This window comes from Nyctereutes procyonoides, unplaced genomic scaffold (genome assembly GCF_905146905.1).
Source record: "Nyctereutes procyonoides isolate TBG_1078 unplaced genomic scaffold, NYPRO_anot_genome, whole genome shotgun sequence".
NCBI lineage: Eukaryota > Metazoa > Chordata > Mammalia > Carnivora > Canidae > Nyctereutes > Nyctereutes procyonoides.
This window is the reverse complement of record NW_026575035.1, coordinates 22,024,345-22,045,267: the sequence shown is the minus strand read 5'-3', so window position 1 is coordinate 22,045,267 and position 20,923 is coordinate 22,024,345. Positions and strand designations below refer to the sequence as shown.

The 20,923-nt window shown below is 36.4% G+C and overlaps 1 protein-coding gene across 2 annotated transcripts in view; it reads left to right on the top strand.

The window, feature by feature from the left end:
* TGS1 (trimethylguanosine synthase 1) overlaps positions 1-20,695 on the top strand; it is a 39,707-nt gene extending 19,012 nt beyond the window's left edge. For both annotated transcript variants that reach the window (XM_055318147.1, XM_055318146.1), the window contains exons 9-13: positions 848-1,003; positions 2,991-3,134; positions 7,208-7,424; positions 8,329-8,407; positions 20,203-20,695. In XM_055318147.1, coding sequence (XP_055174122.1) covers positions 848-1,003; positions 2,991-3,134; positions 7,208-7,424; positions 8,329-8,407; positions 20,203-20,325 — 719 coding nt within the window. In that variant the 3' untranslated portion in view covers positions 20,326-20,695. The remainder of the gene's footprint in view (positions 1-847; positions 1,004-2,990; positions 3,135-7,207; positions 7,425-8,328; positions 8,408-20,202) is intronic.
* Positions 20,696-20,923: the final 228 nt, after the last annotated feature.

Genomic DNA, 20,923 nt, shown 5'->3' with positions numbered 1-20,923 from the left:
TGTTCACTCAAAATGTTAGTATCCCCTCTCCTAAAAGACTCTTACTACTTACTTCGCTATTGATGACAGTTCTGCTGTTTGCAATGATCAGATGACCATAACAAGATCTAGTCCTGTCCTTGAGGATTGGTGGTAATTTTATTTGTCAGCATCAGTTCTTGTCATTTTACTTAGCTGTGACAGCACTCTTTCTAAATTGCTATTTCTAATCTGCTCAGAATTTAAACCAAATTACCAAATTAATAAAAATTGTCTAAGAAAAAGTCAGTCTCTGAATGAATGAGATCCTTTCCTATTAACCTTAAAGCAGTGACCTGTCTTAATTTCCCAGAAGCCATATGACCTTCAGGTAATATCTGGATTCAGAGGACTGACCAAGCTGAAAGTTAGGAGCTTAATCAGTCCTTAAGAGGTTTTATTTTAAAGAAGGGAAGAGAAATGTTTGGGCTTCCACATTTGACCGACTAAAACAGTGTCTTATCTAACAAATGTAATAACTTTTATACCTATGTAGTATCTCTACGTATTTCCCTTTACAATCCTGTGAAGTAAATAGGTAAAATACTATCATTCATTCCTTTTGAGGAATTAAAAATTAGATCTTAGAGAGCCTGGGTTACTGTTCCAAGCTCAGAGAGCTTATAAATAGCAAAATAGAGGCTGTAATCCAAAGTCCATGCTACGCACAGTATGCCCTCCTGCTTCTCCTGGGATGCTGTTGAATGCATGGTCTGCAGTACATTCCCTAATTATAAATACTGAATGTGGCTATACTTTTTACATAAATTCATCTTTGATTGTCTTTTTTCATACTGGGCATCTGCGTATTTATATTCTTTTATTTTAGCTGAAAGTAAAAAGAAAAAGAAGAAGAAAAAAAACAAGAGCAAAAAGGTAATTGGTCTGCCTCCTGAGATAGCTGCTGTTCCTGAGCTGGCAAAATACTGGGCCCAGAGATACAGGCTCTTCTCCCGCTTTGATGATGGGATTAAACTGGACAGAGGTAAAATATATATATAATGCTTAACACTATTTTGAAATAAGTTCAGACTTACAGAAAAGTGGCAGGAATAGTAAAAAAAGAAATTCATAATGCCCTTTACCAGATTCAACTGTTCTAACATTTTGCCACATTTGCCTTACCATTCTCTATGTGTTTCTGGTCCAATTGCTTCTACCTCTTAGTACTTATGTGTGTATTTTCTAAGAACAAGGATACTTATGCAACAATGGTAAAATTATAAATTTAACATTGCTACAATACTACCATTTGCAGTCCAGATCCTAGTTTAATGTTAACCTAATCATGTCCCTTATGGCATTTTTTTTCTTCCAGTATAGGATCACATGTTACGTTTAGTTTTCATGATTTTTTAGTTTCCTTTTGTCTGGAATAGTTCCTCAGTCTTTTTGTCTTTTATGACTTTGATGTTGTCCAAAGATGAGTGACCAGTTATTTTCTACAGTGTCTCTCAATTTAGATATATATGTTTTTAAAATTTCATATTCAGGCTTAACTATACTTAATCTATATTTTACGATAGGTAGCAAAGGGAATCAATAGATTGTTGTTGGATTTGGGTTTTTGTTTTTTTTTTTTTAAGATTTCATTTATTTATTTGTTAGACAGAGGCAGAGACATAAGCAGAGAGATAAGTAGGCTCCCTATGGGGAGCCTGAAATGGGACTCCACCCCAGGACCCTAGAATCACTACCTGAGCCACAGGTAGATGCTCAACCACTGAGCCACCCAGGCACCCGGAGAACAATAGATTGTTAAGCAGAATATCTGATGATGTAATATCTAGCGTAGAAAGATATAATTTGATGAATTAACACTGGAAACTGAGTTCTTCTGTTGAGTGTTCCTACTATGTCTTGAACACCTTCTCAATTCTGCAAGTTGATGCTTATTTTCATATTGGGGCTACTTAAATGTTAATCTTTATTAACTATCAAAATCAGGAAGCTTGATCTGGGGTTAGAATTTTAGGTTCTTTGAACCTCTCATAATTATAAAATATTGCACATTGGAGAAAGCACATGGCAGTTTAAGAAATAAGACTGGATAAAAGCTTTTTAATTCTATAAAAGGAGTTTATTTTTTTATTCTTCCAGCAGTGAGGAGCCATTTAGATTTTTGGTAAGGAAAGAGAACAAGAAAATTGGTGTATCATTTTATTCAGAGAAATATCTTTCTGAAAAAAATGTTAATTTCTTCTCTATTGGGAAAGGAGGTTAGTACCCTCATTCTTTTGGAGTAGGTTTAGGACCCCATTTCTGAAAATGAAGAGAGTTCTGCTGTTCTTAAAATTTTGCAACCTGTTGCTATCAGCTCCTTTTATTTCCTGACCCTTTGGAAATGTACAAATATTTCCAAAGTGTTGAGTACAAATCTGGTTCAATGCTTCTCTGTTAGAAATGAAACAGGAAACTCGGTGGAGTTTGGGGAGTTGGCCAGTTGAATAGCTAACTTTCCATCGTTCATAATAGTCAGTAGTTAATACTTCAAACAGAAAAACTAAAATTCAGTTATTGGAAAGTATATTACAAAAGCATCAGGCAAGAATTAAGGCACTTGCTTCTGTGGAAATTGGGAAGGGAAATGGTACTGCTCCTTTTTATAACAAGTTTTGTGGAACTTTTTTTTAAAACTAAGTCAATTAGGGGCACCTGGGTGGGTTGGTTGGCTGGGCATCTGCCTTCGGCTCAGGTCATAATCTCAGGGTCCTGGGATCAAGCCCTACATCAAGCTCCTTGCTCAGAGGAGAGTCTACTTCTCCCTCTCCCTCTGCCCCTCCGCTGTTCATATGCACATTCTCTCTCTCTGTCAAATAAATAAATAAATCTTTAAAAAACAAAAATAATCTATAATTTTTTGAGAAGAGAAGCTAAGTTTTGCTTGTGTAGATAATAATATTTGCTATGTTTATGCTTGGACTGGCTTCTTGAAACTAAACATCTTAACAGAAATACTCTTCCCTTCACAGAGGGCTGGTTTTCAGTTACCCCTGAGAAGATTGCTGAACATATTGCTGGCCGGGTCAGCCAGTCCTTCAAGTGTGACATTGTAGTAGATGCTTTCTGTGGAGTTGGAGGAAATACTATTCAGTTTGCCTTAACCGGAAAGAGAGGTAATATGCCGTCAAAGGAAGAAAAGTAATTTATTTTCAGTTTCAATAAATGCTTCATTTTGCTTCAGCCTATCTTTGCTGAGATTTAATACATAATTAGTAATGTGATGCCAAATATTTAAAATAATAATAACTAGCATATATTAAGCATATGCTTTGTATCACGTACTAGTGTAAGTGCTTAATATGTATTAATTTATTAGTCAGTTATCTTGTGAGGTGTATCTTTTACTGTCTGCATTTCACAGATAAAGTCGGAAATAAGGAGATGAAATAACTTATCCAGAATTACACAGACACAGCTCGGCAAAGTGAAGATTATAACATTATATAAAACTATAAATATTAAAAAGGAAAACCATTCTTTAGAAGAAGAGTGGACAGGGAATTCCAGCTTTGCTACCTTTATGACTTTGGACATCATTTAACCTCAATTTAAAGGAAACCTTAAATTGACATATCCTCTGTAATCCCTTTCAGCTTGAACATTATAAGACTCCAAAAACCTTTTAAGTATTATATCATTCTTATGGTTGTTTGACTTTTGAAACATGAAAAAGAAAACCTCTATCACTATATATGTGTTAAGAATTATGACAAGTAGGTAGGTACGTGTGCTATTTCCCAGGGGAAAGGAAGCTTTATAAAATTGAACGGTCTGCCCAAATGATCATGACTGAGTCATGAAGCCAAGAGTTTTTACTCACTTTTTTCTGATATCTCTGTTCTTTCTAAATTCTTTTTAAAGTGTAGCATGATGTGATATTTTAAAGACATCAATTATTAAGTCATACTCTGAAGGTGCTTTTTCTCCCCCCAACATACACATGTAGCTTCCATTTCAGTGAGTTACAATTCTTACTAATTTATATAAAGTTCTTTTTTTTTTTTTTTATGATAGTCACAGAGAGAGAGAGAGAGAGAGAGAGGTAGAGACACAGGCAGAGGGAGAAGCAGGCTCCATGCACCGGGAGCCTGATGTGGGATTCGATTCCGGGTCTCCAGGATCGCGCCCTGGGCCAAAGGCAGGCGCCAAACTGTTGCGCCACCCAGGGATCCCTAATTTATATAAAGTTCTAAAGATTAACTAGGTAAGTATGATTCTGGAAGCATAATATAGAAGCTAGAAAATGATGAAGGAGAATTTGACATTGATTCTGAGACCCAAACCCATGCTAATGAACTGTGACCCTTATTTAATCGTGTTCCAGGGCATGACATTGCTCACCTTATGTGGTCCAATAGCCTCAATTAAAGTTGTTTTCACGTTTTCCTGGAATAGGAATTATTTTCTTGTTTTCCTTGAATTCATTATTTACTCATAAAATTTTTTTCTCTGCACTTGCCAGATAAGCCAGTCCTGTGAGCTCAATTCAGTGTTTATTGGTTGAAAATGATTTTTCCTCAAAAGTTGTCAAATTTATTTTCATTTTACATTGTATCATAACATGACAATTCTAAAAATCTGTCCTCTGATAAAGCAGCAAAGAGGTCTGAAAATATTTTCAAAATATTATGGAAACCATCCATATTACAGATTTATATTTCTCTGTATATAGGTACCTTGCCAAGGCTTTATGCAGCTCTGTATACATTTGGTAAAGAAAAATGTCTGTTGTGGGTCTCAAGCTAAAAGAAGGCTACCTCTGCCATGTTATTCCAGCCCCAACTTTCATCCCAGCCCCTTAGGATCTTTTAATCACTCATGCTTACTGATGAACAGCCTCTGAGAGGAAAAGGAGGCAAACACAACGCCTCCCTAGTAGTATCAGGATCTGGCTTCTGTCCTTGCAGCATATGGAATGGGAAGCTCAGAAGCATGTTCAGTATAGTGGTGTCCCATGACCTGTTCCCCCAAATCAGCAGCAGCAGCTCACACAGATGTCCTAATTTTAGTTATATGTACTGCACCTAGTATGATAGAGCTGACTGCATCATCATAGGGAATTCAAAATTTTTGAAGTGTAATTGTGTGCCTGTATATCTATCTGTATGTGTGCTTATATATACACACGTATGTATGTTTATATATACACATATGTATATGATCAGTTACTCTTTAAGTGAATGTACATGAATACCCACATGTATCCATATATATGAGAAAATGGATTGTTTATAATTGACATGATCCTGTTGTGCCTCTTATTTCCTTCTATTCAGGTAGTTGTTGTCTATGAGTATACTCACCTGAATGGTTAGAGAATCCACAAAGTTTTGCACTTTGATGGTAAAGTTTTTTTTTTTTAATATTTTTATTTATTTTTTCATGAGAGACACAGAGAGAGGCAGAGACATAGGCAGAAGGAGAAGCAGGCTCCCTGTGGGGAGCCCAATGTAGGACTCGATCCTGGCAGGATCATGCCCTAAGCCAAAGGCTAGTGCTCATCCACCGAGCCATCCAGGAATCCCTAATGTTAAAAATTTTATACCTTTCTGTATACTTCAGTATTACTGCTATCCACTAGAATTTTCTGTGATGATAGCAGTGTTGTGTATCTGCACTGTCCTGTGTGATAGCCACTAGCCACATGTAGCTATTGAGCATTTGAAATGTGGCAGTGTGGAGGCGTCTGGGTGGCTCAGTGGGTTAAATGGCCAAGTCTTGATTTTGGTTCAGGTCATGATCTCAGGGTTCTGGGATCAAGCCCTGCGTTAGGCTCTGCACTCAGCCCAGAGTCTGCTTGAGAATTCTCTCTTCCTCTCCCTCCGCCCCTCCCCTGGCTGGCTAGCTTGCTTGCTGTCTCTCAAATAAATAAATCTTAAAAAAAAAAAAAAAAAAAAAAGAAATGTGGCAATGTGACTGAGGATCTAAATTCTTTATTTCATTTTAATCAATTAAAGGTAATAGCCACATAGGGGTAGCGGCTATTGTTATTGGACAATGCAGTTCTATAAAATGTCATCCAACATTTGTCAGCATTTCATTTACATAATAGACCAAGTGCTTACATTCTGTTAGGCCTAAAGACAAAGCAGCCTCTAGGAGAAATGAAGATGAAAAACATGAAGATTGACTGAATATATTTGATGTTGAAAATCATTTTTCCCATTGAGTTTTTGGTGTTAGCATATTTTTCCGTCTGTCTCTGTACTACAATTGGAGCAGATTGAACAGCTGAAAAGGACATTTTCATCTTTTCTCTTACGAATATTACTTGTTTAGAACAGAAAAAATAGCATTGTAAATGCATGATTTCAACATGTGATCGGAGCTTGTATTCATTGTTGAAGTGATTTATTTAGTGCATTATTTCTCAAAAGTGTTAACAAATTTTGAAACTGCCATTTTCTAGAAAACTGTTTCCATGACAACCATGGTGTATACATCAGGGTTCCACTTAGACCTTCCAAATATAAAATATTGCCACTAGTACCCTGGTGCACATACAGGTGCATTTGAGTTATTTACTGCCAGAGGAGTGAGCTAAAATTAACATATGTTTGCATTGCTAATTATGAAATTCCAATAAATTAAATGAAAGCCCATTTGATGAAAACATATCGTTGTTGGTTCCTTCTTCCTATGATGTCTCATTAAACATTATCAACAGATGTTTTTACATTTCTTCATAAGCTGGCTATATGGGTTTGTCATAATGTGTTTTAATTTGCTTTTCTGTAGAAGTCACATTTGTTTTTCTTTGGACTCTATCTCGTTTTAGGAAATGGATCTGTTCTGAAATCCTAGTGTTACAAGCTTGACATGCAGTCAGTAACCTTTCCAAGTGTTTGCTGCTCAGGCTGTTCAGAGCACAGTACTAAGCACATGTTTACCTCTCAATAGATACTATATGGCAACTGTCACTACTGGTTTTGGAAAAGCTGGCTGAATGACCAAACTTTGAAAGCCAGGTCCTTCAGTCACATTTTCTTGGTACTACACAAGTGAATTTTTCTAATTTAGATTAAAAATTTTAATTAAATTCTTTATCTCTGGTATATGTGCCAAACTCCCTTAGTCTTCAAAAAAAAAGTTCTTTTACAGAGGAAAAAAAAATCAGACTACTCAGAAGATGAACTGTTCTATAGATCAATGTCATTTGATTCATCTTTTCTTTTCCCACTTTTAGTGATTGCCATTGATATTGATCCTGTTAAGATTGATCTTGCTCGCAATAATGCAGAAGTTTATGGAATAGCAGACAAGATAGAGTTCATCTGTGGAGATTTCCTCCTGCTGGCTTCTCACTTAAAGGCTGATGTTGTATTTCTTAGCCCCCCTTGGGGAGGACCAGACTATGCTACTGCAGAGACCTTTGACATTAGGACCATGATGTCTCCTGATGGATATCCTTTAGAAGGCTGAGAGTTTACTCAAACAATGGTTGTGGAGAGAAAGATGTGCATGTGAATGAGTGTATGTTGTGTGTCTGTATTTCAGAAAGAGATTAGTGAAGTAGGGAGATACTCACTAATAGCACTTGATAGATTCGAGTTGATTTTGCATAAAGAGCCAGTATGTAAAAATTAAGTGGTAGTTGATTTTCAAGAAGAATGGCAGATGTGAAGTCATATTTCCTTTGGTTACTATCCAATTTTATCATTATAAAACAAGAACTAGGAAATATTAATTGCTTGAAATTATTATCTTGAAAATTGGGAGTTTCTTCAAAACCTATCCTTAGACTCTGGGTGACCATCCCTTATCTTTTCTTCAGCTTACACTGGCTTGTGCTAATTCTGTTTGCATCTTCAAATGTTTCCTGTTACTCTTTCAAGATACCAAAGCAAACCCTTCTTTCATAAAGAATAAATAGCATTTATTATTTGACCCTTTCTTTATCTCTCCTCCCCAGAGGAATCATCTGTTTGACTCTAACAGGAAGCATGTTTCTAAATTACTAATTAAAATTTAGAATGTAAGCCACAACAACCAGATTTATGTGTCTTTATTGTTTACTGGAAAAAGGTGATATGCTTTCCTGTTCTATTTTCAAATAATTAGGAAATGGCAAAAAGAGAAAGTGTCTTTCTGGCTCTTGGCTGTCTTCCACAAGGATAATCAGATGAATAGGTTTAATTTCAGTGACCCATCTGAATTACAAAATCTACTTAATTCTCTTTTAGGTTCCATTAGAGAATCTAAATGTAAGTTATCTTATAGTTACATATCAAAATACATTTGGATTATGACATATCTCTGATCAGAAATTAATGTTGTTTTTGTTACCATTCCTTAACTATTGTCCACCTTTGAAATCTTCAGGCTTTCCCAGAAGATCACTAATAATATTGTTTATTTTCTTCCAAGAAATGCTGATATTGACCAGGTAAGCCACTACTGAAGAACTTCTATGAGCCTGTAGCATAACCATTACAAAAAATGGGCAGAAAAAAGATATAAGGCCTTCCTTTGAGAACATATTTATGAGAAGTCTCTGACTTTTTTACTATTATTAGAAAACTGAAGGTGTTTGGCAGTTAAATCAATGCCTGTTTCATCTACTTTATCTTTACAGCTCCTGGCTATAAAATAGAACCCTTTTAATTGTATGCTCTGAAAGGGTAACTGTGTTGTATTTCAAATGTACATACCTAAACTAGCCAAGATCTGTTTTTACTAATACCTACCTTGAGAGGAGAGGTTTTAGGTATTCCTCAAAAGAGGAGCTTAAATAGAAATACACAGATAGATGAAACCTTAATTTGGCCAGTTTAAATATAGTCTTGGAGTGTAGGATATTTGACTAATAAGTATATTTATTCCATTCTTCCCATAAACACTTACTTATTATTATTGTCTCTTGTAGAATTGTATTTGGTATAACTGGCTCATAAAGAGTAAATGATGTCTTTATTTCATGTTTCTTTGATTTACTTTCTATAAACACTACATATCTAATGTGTGAGAAGCGTTCTGTTGAAAAATCTTTTGTCTTTTTATATTTTGAATTTTACTGTAGTGTTAACTAGCTCTACAGTTTTCCTTTCTCTCCTCTCTGATACTGAGAGCTGACCCTGTCGTTCTGAGCTTTTTAATCTTGTTCTGGAGAAAGTATCTCCCATTACCTATTCCACCAAATTTCTTTTTTTTTTTTTCCACCAAACTTCTTATCACTTTTGTTCTTTTTTCTGGGACATCATTATGTGGATGTTAGTCTTTTATAACTATATATAGAACTATATATAGTCATTTAAGTATCCAGGTAAGCCCACCAAGGATCATACAACTTCTTATGAGGCTAGTTATAGAGCATAATATTTACGTGGGCAAATAACAATTATGGAATCAACAGGCTCAGCTTTATCTGGGAGTCTAGGATACAGGTCAGAGTCACATGAGTAGCAGATACAGTTTAATATCAAATTTGATATAAAAATGCAGGGAGCAGGAGAATAGTGCTTTTTCTGTAACTGGTACAGCATAGTGTTTGGAAGGTCTAATGTATAAATAGGTTACAGGTGACAAGATCTAATTTCATCTCCTTCTAACCCATGGAGTGAGAGCTCATGCTTGTTCATCTTATTTATCTTTCTCTTAGCCCAGAGAATCTCCACTCTGGCAGCATGTTATAATCATTCGGGGACTTTTAAAAACTTTATGTGTGGGTCTCAACCAGAAAATAATCAGAGTGAATCCTTCCCAGTAGACCAGAGTACTAGTACTGGTAGTTTTAAGAAGCTATTCAGCTAAAATGATAAAACTCTCAGAAGAAAATACAGGGAAAAATTTCATGACATTGGATTTGGCAACAATTTCTTGAATGTGACACCAAAAGCACAGGCTATATATTTCCCAGTGCTTTTTCTCTTCCTTTTTCTTCTGGGGGATCTGGTCTTCCAACCAGTTCATTCCTCAGGTATATGAGTTATGTTATCTATCCCATCTATTGTATTTTTAGTTCAACTGTTACATTCTTTTACTTAATATTTCTGTACTATTATTTCTTGTTTTCTTCTTTTATACTCTAATAATATCTCTTACTATTATTTTAAGAATTTTAAGTTCTTAATCTGATCTATCCTTTCTTCCATATAATTTAGAATCCATTTTGTTTTTCTTCCATGAAATACTTGTGGTCCTCAAATGTCTTGTCTTACTGTGTATTGACTATTCTCAAGTAATGCAGAAGAAGACAGGCCAGGCTAGAAACTAATGTCAACTCTGGCTGTATGTTAGGGTCCCCAGGAACCCTGGTAAAAACTCTTAATAGCCAAGCCCCATCTCAGAAATTGATCTAGCCAGTTTTTTTAAAGCTGCCAGGTAATTCCAGTGTGTAGCCTGGTTTGAGAACCACTGCTAAAAGGCTATCACTGCTAAAAGGCTATGTTACCCCAGTGATAACCTCAAAGGCTGAAAATGGGTAAGCTGTGGGGTTGCCAACCCAGACACCACAGGACTGCAGCTAATTATCACCAAGCACCATCTCAGGACACAACTCCTCACCTTTGAGGAGGAGCTGGACAAAAGCAGATTTAAAGGCTGTATTCTTTAATCTTCTAGTGTCATTTATCAACTCACTGGTATGGAGAGGGTAGAGTAAGACAGTGACTGTAAGGAATTAGTTCCCACCTGTTCCTCTCAGCTCTTCACAGCAGAATTTTTTTTCAGACTGCCTTAACTTTACTCCTGAACCTAGACCAGAGTTCCCAGTTTCTGTAAACGAGGCAGCATATACTGAATACAGGGTGATTGGGACAGAGCAGCAAAAGCAGAATTTCTTTTAATTAATTAATTAATTAATTAATTAATTAACTAATTTGAGAGAGAGAATCTCAAGCAGACTCCTTGCTGAGCACAGAGCCTGGCACGGGATTCAATCTCATAACCCTGAGATCATGACCTGAGCTGAAATCAAGAGTTGGCTGCTTAACCGACTTAGCCACTCAGGCACCCCAAGAGCAGAATTTTTAAGTTTTTGTTTTCCTTTTTCCTGCCCCAAGCCAGAGGCACTCCCCCTCATCCTGTACACACACATTCACCATCCTGGGTCTCCAGAGATTTCTTTTGTTTGGCAGTTTCCCTCTGTATTGTTTCTAGTGCTGTCTTGCAGTAGCCAGCACTCATGCTAGGTCATCATCTTCCTAGGGCTTTGGTCAGTGGGGACATAAATGATGACAGTGCAACCTTCTCATAAGAAAGGTGGAGATTAAATGCTCTCCGTTTCTCATAGAATGACTTCAGGAAAGGCTCTGATGATCTAGGACATAAACTGGACTTTGAAGAAGCTTGGATTGTAGGAGTTGAGGAGAAGGTGGCAAGAGCACCAGTGACGTGGAAGTGAGCATATGTGGACATAGTCTTGTGTCAGTTTGTCACACTATCCCAATCTTGGCTTATTTCCTTAGTCTTTGGAACACTGGCTCTCAGCTCTGGCTGCTAATTGGAATTGCCTGAGTGGCTTTTTTTTTTTTTTTAATCATTGTGGTAAGATACACATAATGAAACTTATAATGAACCATTTGTAAACATACAGTTTAGTGGCATTAAATACATTCAGATTGTTTTGCAACCATTCCCACCATCCATCTCAGAATTTCTTCATCTTCCCAACCTGAAACTATAATTAAACACTGACTCCCCATTACCCTTACCACCTGCCCCTGGCAACCATCATTGTACTATCTCCTTGAACCTCAAATAAGTAGAATTATACAGTATTTGTCCTTTTATATCTAGCTTATTTCACTGAGGTAGTATCCGAGAAGTTTATCCTGTTTCAACATGTCAGAATTTCCTTCCTTTTTAAAGCTGAATGGTAGTCCATTGTGTCTAAATGCTACATTTTGTTTATCCATTCATCTATGGACATTTTGGGTTATTTTCACCTTCTGGCTGATATGAATAATGCTGCCATGGGTGCACAGTATCTATTCCTGCTTTCAGTTCTTTTGAGTATATAGCCAGAAGCAAAATTGCTGAACCATAGAGTAATCCTGTTTAGTTTCTTGGGGATCCACCATACAGCCGAACCATTTTACATTCCTACCAGCAATTCTATTAAGAGTTCCAGTTTCTCCACATTCTCACTAGCACTTGTTTTTCTGTTTGTTGTTTTTATAATAATAGCCATCCTAATGGGTATGAAATGCTATGTCATTGTAGTTTTGATTTGCATTTCCCTAATGACTCATGATGTTGAACATATATTCACATATGCGTATTTTGGATATTAATCTCTTATTAGTATATGCTTTGCCTGTATTTTTCCCCATTCCATGAGTTGTCTTTGTACTATTTTGATAGTGTTCTTTGCTGCACAAAGTTTTTAATTTTGATGAAGTTCAACTGAGCTGTTTTTTTCTATGTATTTCCTGTGCTTTTGGTGTCACATTCAAGAAATTGTTGCCAAATCCAATGTCATGAAATTTTTCCCTGTATTTTCTTCTGAGAGTTTTATCACAGTAGTCATAGTATCAAAGTAGTCTACTGGGAAGGATTCACTCTGATTATTTTCTGGTTGAGACCCACACATAAAGTTTTTAAAAGTCCCTGAATGATTATAACATGCTACCAGAGTGGAGATTCTCTGGGCTAAGAGAAAGATAAATAAGATGAACAAGCATGAGCTCTCACTCCATGGGTTAGAAGGAGATGAAATTAGATCTTGTCACCTGTAACCTATTTATACATTAGACCTTCCAAACACTATGCTGTACCAGTTACAGAAAAAGCACTATTTTTATATCAAATTTGATATTAAACTGTATCTGCTACTCATGTGACTCTGACCTGTATCCTAGACTCCCAGATAAAGGTGAGCCTGTTGATTCCATAATTGTTATTTGCCTACGTAAATATTATGCTCTATAACTAGCCTCATAAGTTGTATGATCCTTATATTAAATATTAGGTAGACTTACCTGGATACTTGAATGACAATAGGAAATTTACTATTTATTGCAAAAGTTACAATGAATATGTCTTTTCTAGTTGAATAAGCTTTTGTCCAAGGTGAAAAGTAACTTTTTTCTTTAATGTGTGTTTTTGGTTTACTTCAAAAACATGGTAGAATCATGGTTGGTAGTTCATTCACATTTTCTACCTGTAGAGGGAGTAATGACACTGAAGAATAATAAAAGTCAAAAAAGGAAATTTCAAGTACATTATATTGTTTGGTATTAAATTTGAATCAAATTACAGAAGGAAGTCAACTTTTCTTTTTAAAATAAAGAAAATCTATCCATATGTAGGATTTTTAAAACGCAAGGGACAGCAGTACTGCAAGAAGAAAGAAAGCAGCGTTACAGAGAAGTCAGCTTTTTTGTTATGGAACATTTAGTATGTCACAGCAACTTGCACTTACAAATGGTCTGGGTTCCCCAAGCTTATGAGTTGGTGGTTTGAAACTCAGGCTGCATTTTTCCCATAGAAATGTCTATAAAGAATAATTTCCCATCCAGGGAGATTTGTACTCTGGAGAATATTTATATTTAGGGTAACTAAACTGAGTATGATCTCAGTACAGATACAGCTTGTTCTGTGATCCCTCCACATAGGAGATGAGGCTAATTGTTTTCTGTATCTAGTAAAATATTTTTTCTAAGTCCCCTATTACCTCAGTCTCTTATTCCCCTTTTCTGTGTGGGGAGTTACCTACTCCAAACACATATTCCGCTGTTTCCTAAACTCTCACTCTCCAACTCATTAACTAATGTAGAAAGTTTTTTTGTGCTAGACTCTTGGAGGGAAATCACAATTGAAACTTCGGAACTAATTAGCTGCAGTTCAGAGGGCCCAGGCTATATGTATTTATCTACTAAATGCCTATTTCTTGCTGTGTTTTCTTTCATTTTTCTCCTTTGACATTCATACAGTTACAGCCAATACTAGCTTTGGATCCACCAGGCATTCCAAATATGGGAAACTTCTGTTTTTAAAAGTAAATATACACAATATGGATAGAAGTCTTTGAGCAGAGTAGAATGTTTGTATGAAGTCCCTGTGGGCGGAAGCTCAAACCAGGAGGAGCCCTGTCTCCCAGGCAGACATTGGAATGCAGGGAGGTGTGGGTACTGGTTCATTTGGTATAGCACCTCCTTATCCTTATCTCTTAAAATGTCTGGCCTCAGAAAAGTGATAGCATTTATGCTTTTCAAGTCAAATTAATTTAAAGTTCGTTCCTTTATAATTTGTTTAAACCAGTATAGAAAGCAGGGCAACATTGAGCACATCCCTAAGAATTGTGTTGAAAAGTAAACTGGGGGGCACCTGGGTGGCTCAGTGGTTGAGCATCTGCCTTGGCTCAGGTCATGATCCCGGGGTCCTGGGATTGAGTCCCACATCAGGCTCTCTGCTCCCTCTGCCTATGTCTCTGCCTATTTCTTCATGTCTCCCGTGAATAAATAAATGAAACCTTAAAAAAAAAAAAGTGAACTGGGAGGTGGCCCTATATCGTGTAATTCCTGACACTCATCTAATAGACATGCTCCACCCTTCCATGACTTCCTCCAGCCAGGCATCATGATAACAAGTAAGCCAAACCCCCACCTATTTTATTTCCTGATAAAACAAGAAAATATTTGTGAATTGACCTAGTACATAGGTAAAACAACCTGTGATTGTTAAAGTTGTATCCTTAAGTATAGAAATTGTGAGATTTAATCAAGAGACCTTTCTAGTGGGCAGAGTTCTTGAAGATCCCACTGGAACCAATACATCGTGTCTAGGAAGAGGATGGTTCCTAATTAGAGCAGTTACCACACTTCTAATAGTCTATTTTATTAGGTAGATAAGGTGGGAAAGGAAGGAAAGGAGGACTGATTTACAGGTAGCATTTCTAAAACCACATAGAAGAATACAATTAAGCACTTAAATAACTAAAGCTATTTATAAATATGGAAATTATTAGGTAATATTGTTATTTGGAAAAATATTCTAAATATAATTAAACTCCATTCATTAGCATTTTTCATCCGTGTTTTTAGCTAAGTGCAATAAAAATTTACCACTAATTTCTTTGCAAATATCACTTCTAAGCTATAATAGTATCTATTTAATAAATGAAAAGTTAGGGATCCCTGGGTGGCGCAGCGGTTTAGCGCCTGCCTTTGGCCCAGGGCGCGATCCTGGAGACCCGGGATCGAGTCCCACGTCGGGCTCCCGGTGCATGGAGCCTGCTTCTCCCTCTGCCTGTGTCTCTGCCTCTCTCTCTCTCTCTCTCTCTCTCTCTCTCTGTGTGTGTGACTATCATAAATTAATTAATTAATTAATTAATTAATTAATTAAAATAAAAATAAATGAAAAGTTAGGGCCTTACTGGTTTCTAAATATTAAGAGTGATAAGAAATTTCTGTCAAATTATTTAAATGAAATTTCAATAGTAGAAATCTGGTCTAAGAGCAGCACTGTCAATATAGCCAAAATTGTGTCCACATGGTAAACATGATGAAGTCATCCCAAAAAGTGAAAGACCCTTAGTCCAGGTATAGAAGCAGAAGAGAATAGAAGGACCAAGAACTGGATGGATTTTTGGTACATGTAGGAATAGTAAACTGTTGAACCTGAAAATAACCACCCTCTGAGACTGCAAGCACTCAAAAGTACATTCATCCTACAAAGGACCAGTACCCTGAATTTGTATACAATACAAATAATTTTTAGTTATAAATGTTTAATATTTCTTGTCTGGATGGCATGCTTAGAGTTTGGGGCTTTCCCTTCACATTTCATTGGATTATCATAGCAGCTAAGGTAGTAGGCAAGTCAGATTATCAGCCTACAGTTATAAGTGAGTGAACTAGGAGAGTTTAGTGATTTGCCTGATCATTCTGTCTCTCATTGGTAATGCCTTACTGATCAGTGCCCACTGATAAGGGTTTCATTACCAAAAGGAACAGATCCATCTCTTATCCCTGTGTTCGCCCACTCTGAAATTGGGAACAGAATAGAAGTTGAGGTGACAAGAGAGGCAAAGAGAATTATGAAGAAATTCTACTGGATCAGTTCTGTTCCATTCCTGATTGGAGAGAAAAGCAAAAGAAGGCTAAAAATTCACCACGAACTAGAAGGCACTTGCTGCTGAGCTTTGTCTGCCATGGGTATTCTCTTACCTCTTCTAGTAACTGGTACCTAGATTCCCAGACCACCTCTGTTCCTAGGGAAACCCACTGCTTAGTACATGCATTGCAGTTAAGGATACATTTGACCAGCTTCTAATGTTTATTAGCTGGCTTTTCCCTGGGATGTTTGCCGTTGGACAATAGAGCCGTGTTGTTCTTGTAATACATATATTCTCATTCTCCACAGAGGCTATGTACCTGGCCTCTTAAGTGGAATTGGAAAGACACAAATGCTTCTGAACATAAGCTTATATTTCCTTTGCTCCTTTGGGTACATTTTTTCAGTAAATAGCTAAATAGAAGGATACCACACATAGTGCTCTGGACAAGTCCTGTGCTAACAGCTAGGGATCCTGATTCTCTGGTCTGTTGTGCTTTATGTAACTAGTTAAATTTAAGTACAGTCTTCATGTTTCCAGATTCCAGCTCTGAGAACACGTAAGAAGTAAAGCTTAGTGAACTGATTTTTGGTAGCTTCTAAGAGACTAATATAGGTAAGCCTTTGATGCCCATGAGAATTTTTTTGACCTGTCAAGACTGTGCTCCTCTTGACAGTGGTGGCTTTTAAAAATCATATTTGTTTTAATCAACAAGTAAACATTTGAAAAAAGAAACAGGAAATGATATCTTGAGAGCCTAAGATAGCATTCAAACTATTAGCAAAATACTATTAGTAAAAAAAGTAAGATTCATTCACTTAAGCATAGAAATTGCATTTCTGTATTACCATGTGCAGATAAATAGAACTAATCTCTAAGTTTTGAGTATTACCTGATTTTCTACTAATTAAAAAATACTTTTATCTCCTAGAGAACTGTTGATCAGAAATATTTTTACCTAATTTACCTTCACTTGTGTGTAATGATTTGTTGGATGTCACAAAAGGAATATGAGGGCAAAAGGAACCACAGATAAGGTGCTTGCCTGCTGGGCATTAGGTTTCCCATCACAGCGAATATTATTTCAGATGCTCACTACTCCTGTCATTAATTGGCAGAAATCCATAGACCCCATAAAAGATACTCTTCATTTTCACCTGATGTAATTTGCCTGTAAGAGCAATTGCATATGCAACCACTTCTCCGGTATAGTAATAGGATTGTTTTTCAGTGCTAATTTTTCTGTATCTTTCTTACAATAAAGCGTTCCTGTCCTTGATAATATGTTTTTCCGTTAGGATCCAGTTTAGTAGTTATTCTCTCTCATTTGTTCAGCTGCCATACATTTTTATTTCAAATCAGTTTGCTTTTGAAAACGAAAAATACGAGGGGTGCTTGGCTGGCTCAGTCCGTAGAGCATGCAACTCTTGATCTCAGAGTCAGTCGTGAGTTCAAGCCCCAAGTTGGGCATAGAGTTTACTTTTAAAAAGAAAGGAAAAAATGCACTTTTGAAAGTTTAGTTGGCTCTTAAATCTTTGATGCCTTTCATTTTTAGTAAAGCTATCACCTGTACCATGGTCTTTACCTGTTTCTCCTTTCCCAGTCCCCAAGTAACAACTTATAAAATCTAGTTGATGAGAGTTCCAGTCTTAGTTCTAGTTCCAATCCAAAATAATTGAGATTTCTTTTGGTAAATCTAGTTAGTATACTTGGGTAATATGCCAAAAACGTAGCATGTGATCCATAGCTGATAACCTTTATCTATTTACCTACCTATGCCTTTCTCTCTGTCTCACCCCCTCCTTTCCTTCTTCTCCCTCTCAATTAAACTTTAAGAAAGGAAAAGGAATCAAGTAACATTTTGCCAGTTAATCTGCTAGTGAAAGATACAGACCGCTGGAGGTTAATGGCATTAAGTTTGATTGAAGCAAATCATTACTGGTTTGAACTACATAATCTTTAGCGTCTTTTCAACTCCAGAATCCTAACCTTTAAAAGTACAAAAAAAGCTAAAGTTAGAAATTGTTTTTTTATTAGAACATATGAAAGTAACATTCTTTTTTTTTTTTTTTTTTAGTTTCTCTCTAAACACTGAATAGATACAAGTATTCCCATTGTATTTTGATATCAATTCACCTTTTCCTCCTATATTTTCTGTCATCTGACTCTCCCAGCCTTCTTGAAGGCAGAGAATTTTTTTGTTTTTTGCTGCATACCACTGCCTGGGCCAAAAAAACCTCTAAGTGCTCAGTAAATAGTTTTTTAATAAAATAATTCATTAACTGTTTTTGCAACAGACCTGGGAAACACACACAATGAGCACATCTCCACTCCTATTGATGGCTCACAAAATACACTCTTTAGGGGAGATAGGTAGTATTCCTGTTTTTCAGATCTTTTTAAATTGATGGTTGAACTGGTATTAAAATTTATCTCTGACTTTGCTCTTGGTTTCCTGCTAGACCTATCCTAGCATGTTTTTCCTATGGTTTCAGTCTGCTTGGTTCTCTTAACCTGCCCTCTTCTCTCCCCTTTCCCTCTCCTCCCCTCTCCTCCCCAACCACCACCACTCCCCCAGAGAAAACTTAAGCCTTTGAAGCCTTAGTCACTTTCTCTAAGTAAGTCACTGTTTAAAGAAACAGGAGAAATACTGCACCTGAGTTATATCTAACTCCTCGAAAAATTACTGTGAAATAATTGTATTTTAGATGTACCAGTCCGAATTCCTTTTATTCATTAGAGACAAAATTGTTCATTTTGCCCTTCCTTATGAAAAATCAGACTTGCAGGGGCACCTGGTTGGCTCGGGCATATGGTCTCTAGGTCATGAGTTCAAGCCCCACATTTGGTGTGGAGCCAACTTAGAAAAGGAAATAAAAATTAGACTGGCATAAAGATACCAAAATAGAAAATTAAGCAATTACACCTATAATTGCCACCCTAGGACTAGTTGGCTACTTTTAATTTCCAAAGTTTTACTTTAATATATTCCTTATTAGTAAATAGTGGGTACATCTGTGCTTTCTATCATTATGACAGATACTGTGTTTGACTCCAGTTGTCAACTATTCCTATTGATAAAAACCCAGCCATCTCATTATATCTCTTGTGCAGGTGGAGGTTGATATTGACATTGCTACTGGTTTCGTGGGACAATTTCTTTTAGAATGACCTGTGGTTTCTTCCCTATTTCTGTATCTGACTTTTTTTCTAAGAGGAAGTTGAAATGCTTTAAAATACATGCTCATTGGTGATACACAATAAATCTTTCCTTCTGCCAGATGCTGCTGTTGCATTTGTAATACCACTGAGATTAGATCTCTCAACCTCCAAACTAAATTAAACCAACAGCATCTCTCTTTGGAAAATATACAGTTTTGCCAATTATGACAACAGAATGAATTACAGAAACTACGTTTTGGAGTGCCAAGGTGGCTCATTTGGTAAATCATCCAACTCTTGATTTTGGCTCAGGTCGTGATCTCAAGGTCAAGAGATCAAGCCCTGCACCCTGTATTGGGCTCAGTGCTCAGCATGGAGTCTGCTTAAGATTCTCCCTCTGCCCCTTCCCTCCTCTCTCTCTACCTCTCTCTAAAATAAATAATCCTTAAAAGAAAAAAAAAAGTTGGTCACTGTATTCTAGTAGACCTCAGAAAGTAGGGGGGCTTAATACATAGTGAAGACTAGAACTCTCACAAGAGAGTGGGATCAAGTCCGTCTTGCACTTTAATGTATTACTAGCATCATGTAGCAGGTGTTTGGTAAATAATATTCTTGAATGAGTGAGACAGTAAGGGGAAGAAAACAAAAGTTTTCAGGGAAGAGAGTTATTCTTTAAGTTTCTATTGTAATAGATAAACCTGACATTTGGGAAGGATATGTTCATTTTCTCTTCCTCTGAGTTCTTTAGCCTCTGGCATTGGAGAGATTAGGTCTTGAACAAATAACATAGCATGATGGTCATATCCATTTTAGCAGAAGTGTTTGAAACAAGTATCTCTGCCACCAAATATTGCAGTCACACCTGCCTGGAAAGTAACAGAAACATTTGAGATGCCTCATTATTTGAAAGACTTCAGTGAAAAAGCTAGAGTCATCCTATTTGATAAAGCATATAAATAAAAGATTTATTTTGAAATCATGCTTATGTTCTGTAAGACTTTCTTCATTCATTTTTTTTTTAGGTGGCATCCTTAGCTGGACCTGGAGGGCAAGTGGAAATAGAACAAAACTTTCTTAATAATAAACTGAAGACAATCACTGCTTATTTTGGGGACCTGATTCGAAGATCAGCACCTGAATCATAACTGTGAGGTGGTACGGGACAAAAAGTTTATGTGTGGCCAGAACACTATGCAGATGAGGCCCTTGGAATTTCTTTCTGTATTCACTGATATTTTGTACTCATGATCTTATATCACCATATGAAATGGAAACTTACAGTAGATCAAGGAATATGAATGAAGTGCTTTGACATCTTTGGACAATGTTACTTCTGTATATTATACAGTAGGATAGTAAGTGTCTGAAATGGAAAAGGTAAGCTTTCCCTGTGCTTACTGTCAGACAATGTGTATATATGTCTGTGTGTGTCCATTTTTTTTTTTGTAATTACACGTTTTGGTTTAACATCTTTGTGTGAATAAAAAAAACAATTACTGTGTTTTTTCTAACATAGAGATATAAGAAAACAATGAATGAGCTATGAGCTATAGTCTATCCATCCATTTGACCCCTGCTGAAATAAATAATGTTAAACCTCTAAGGGAAGAAACATAAACAGTTCCAAAGGGTACAAAATAAAAAGTAAAACTCTCACACCCCCTAGACGTACCCTTTATTCATTTCCCTAAAGATAACTACAACCAACAGTATTTTATATTTCCTTTGGAAGGCAGAAAAGGA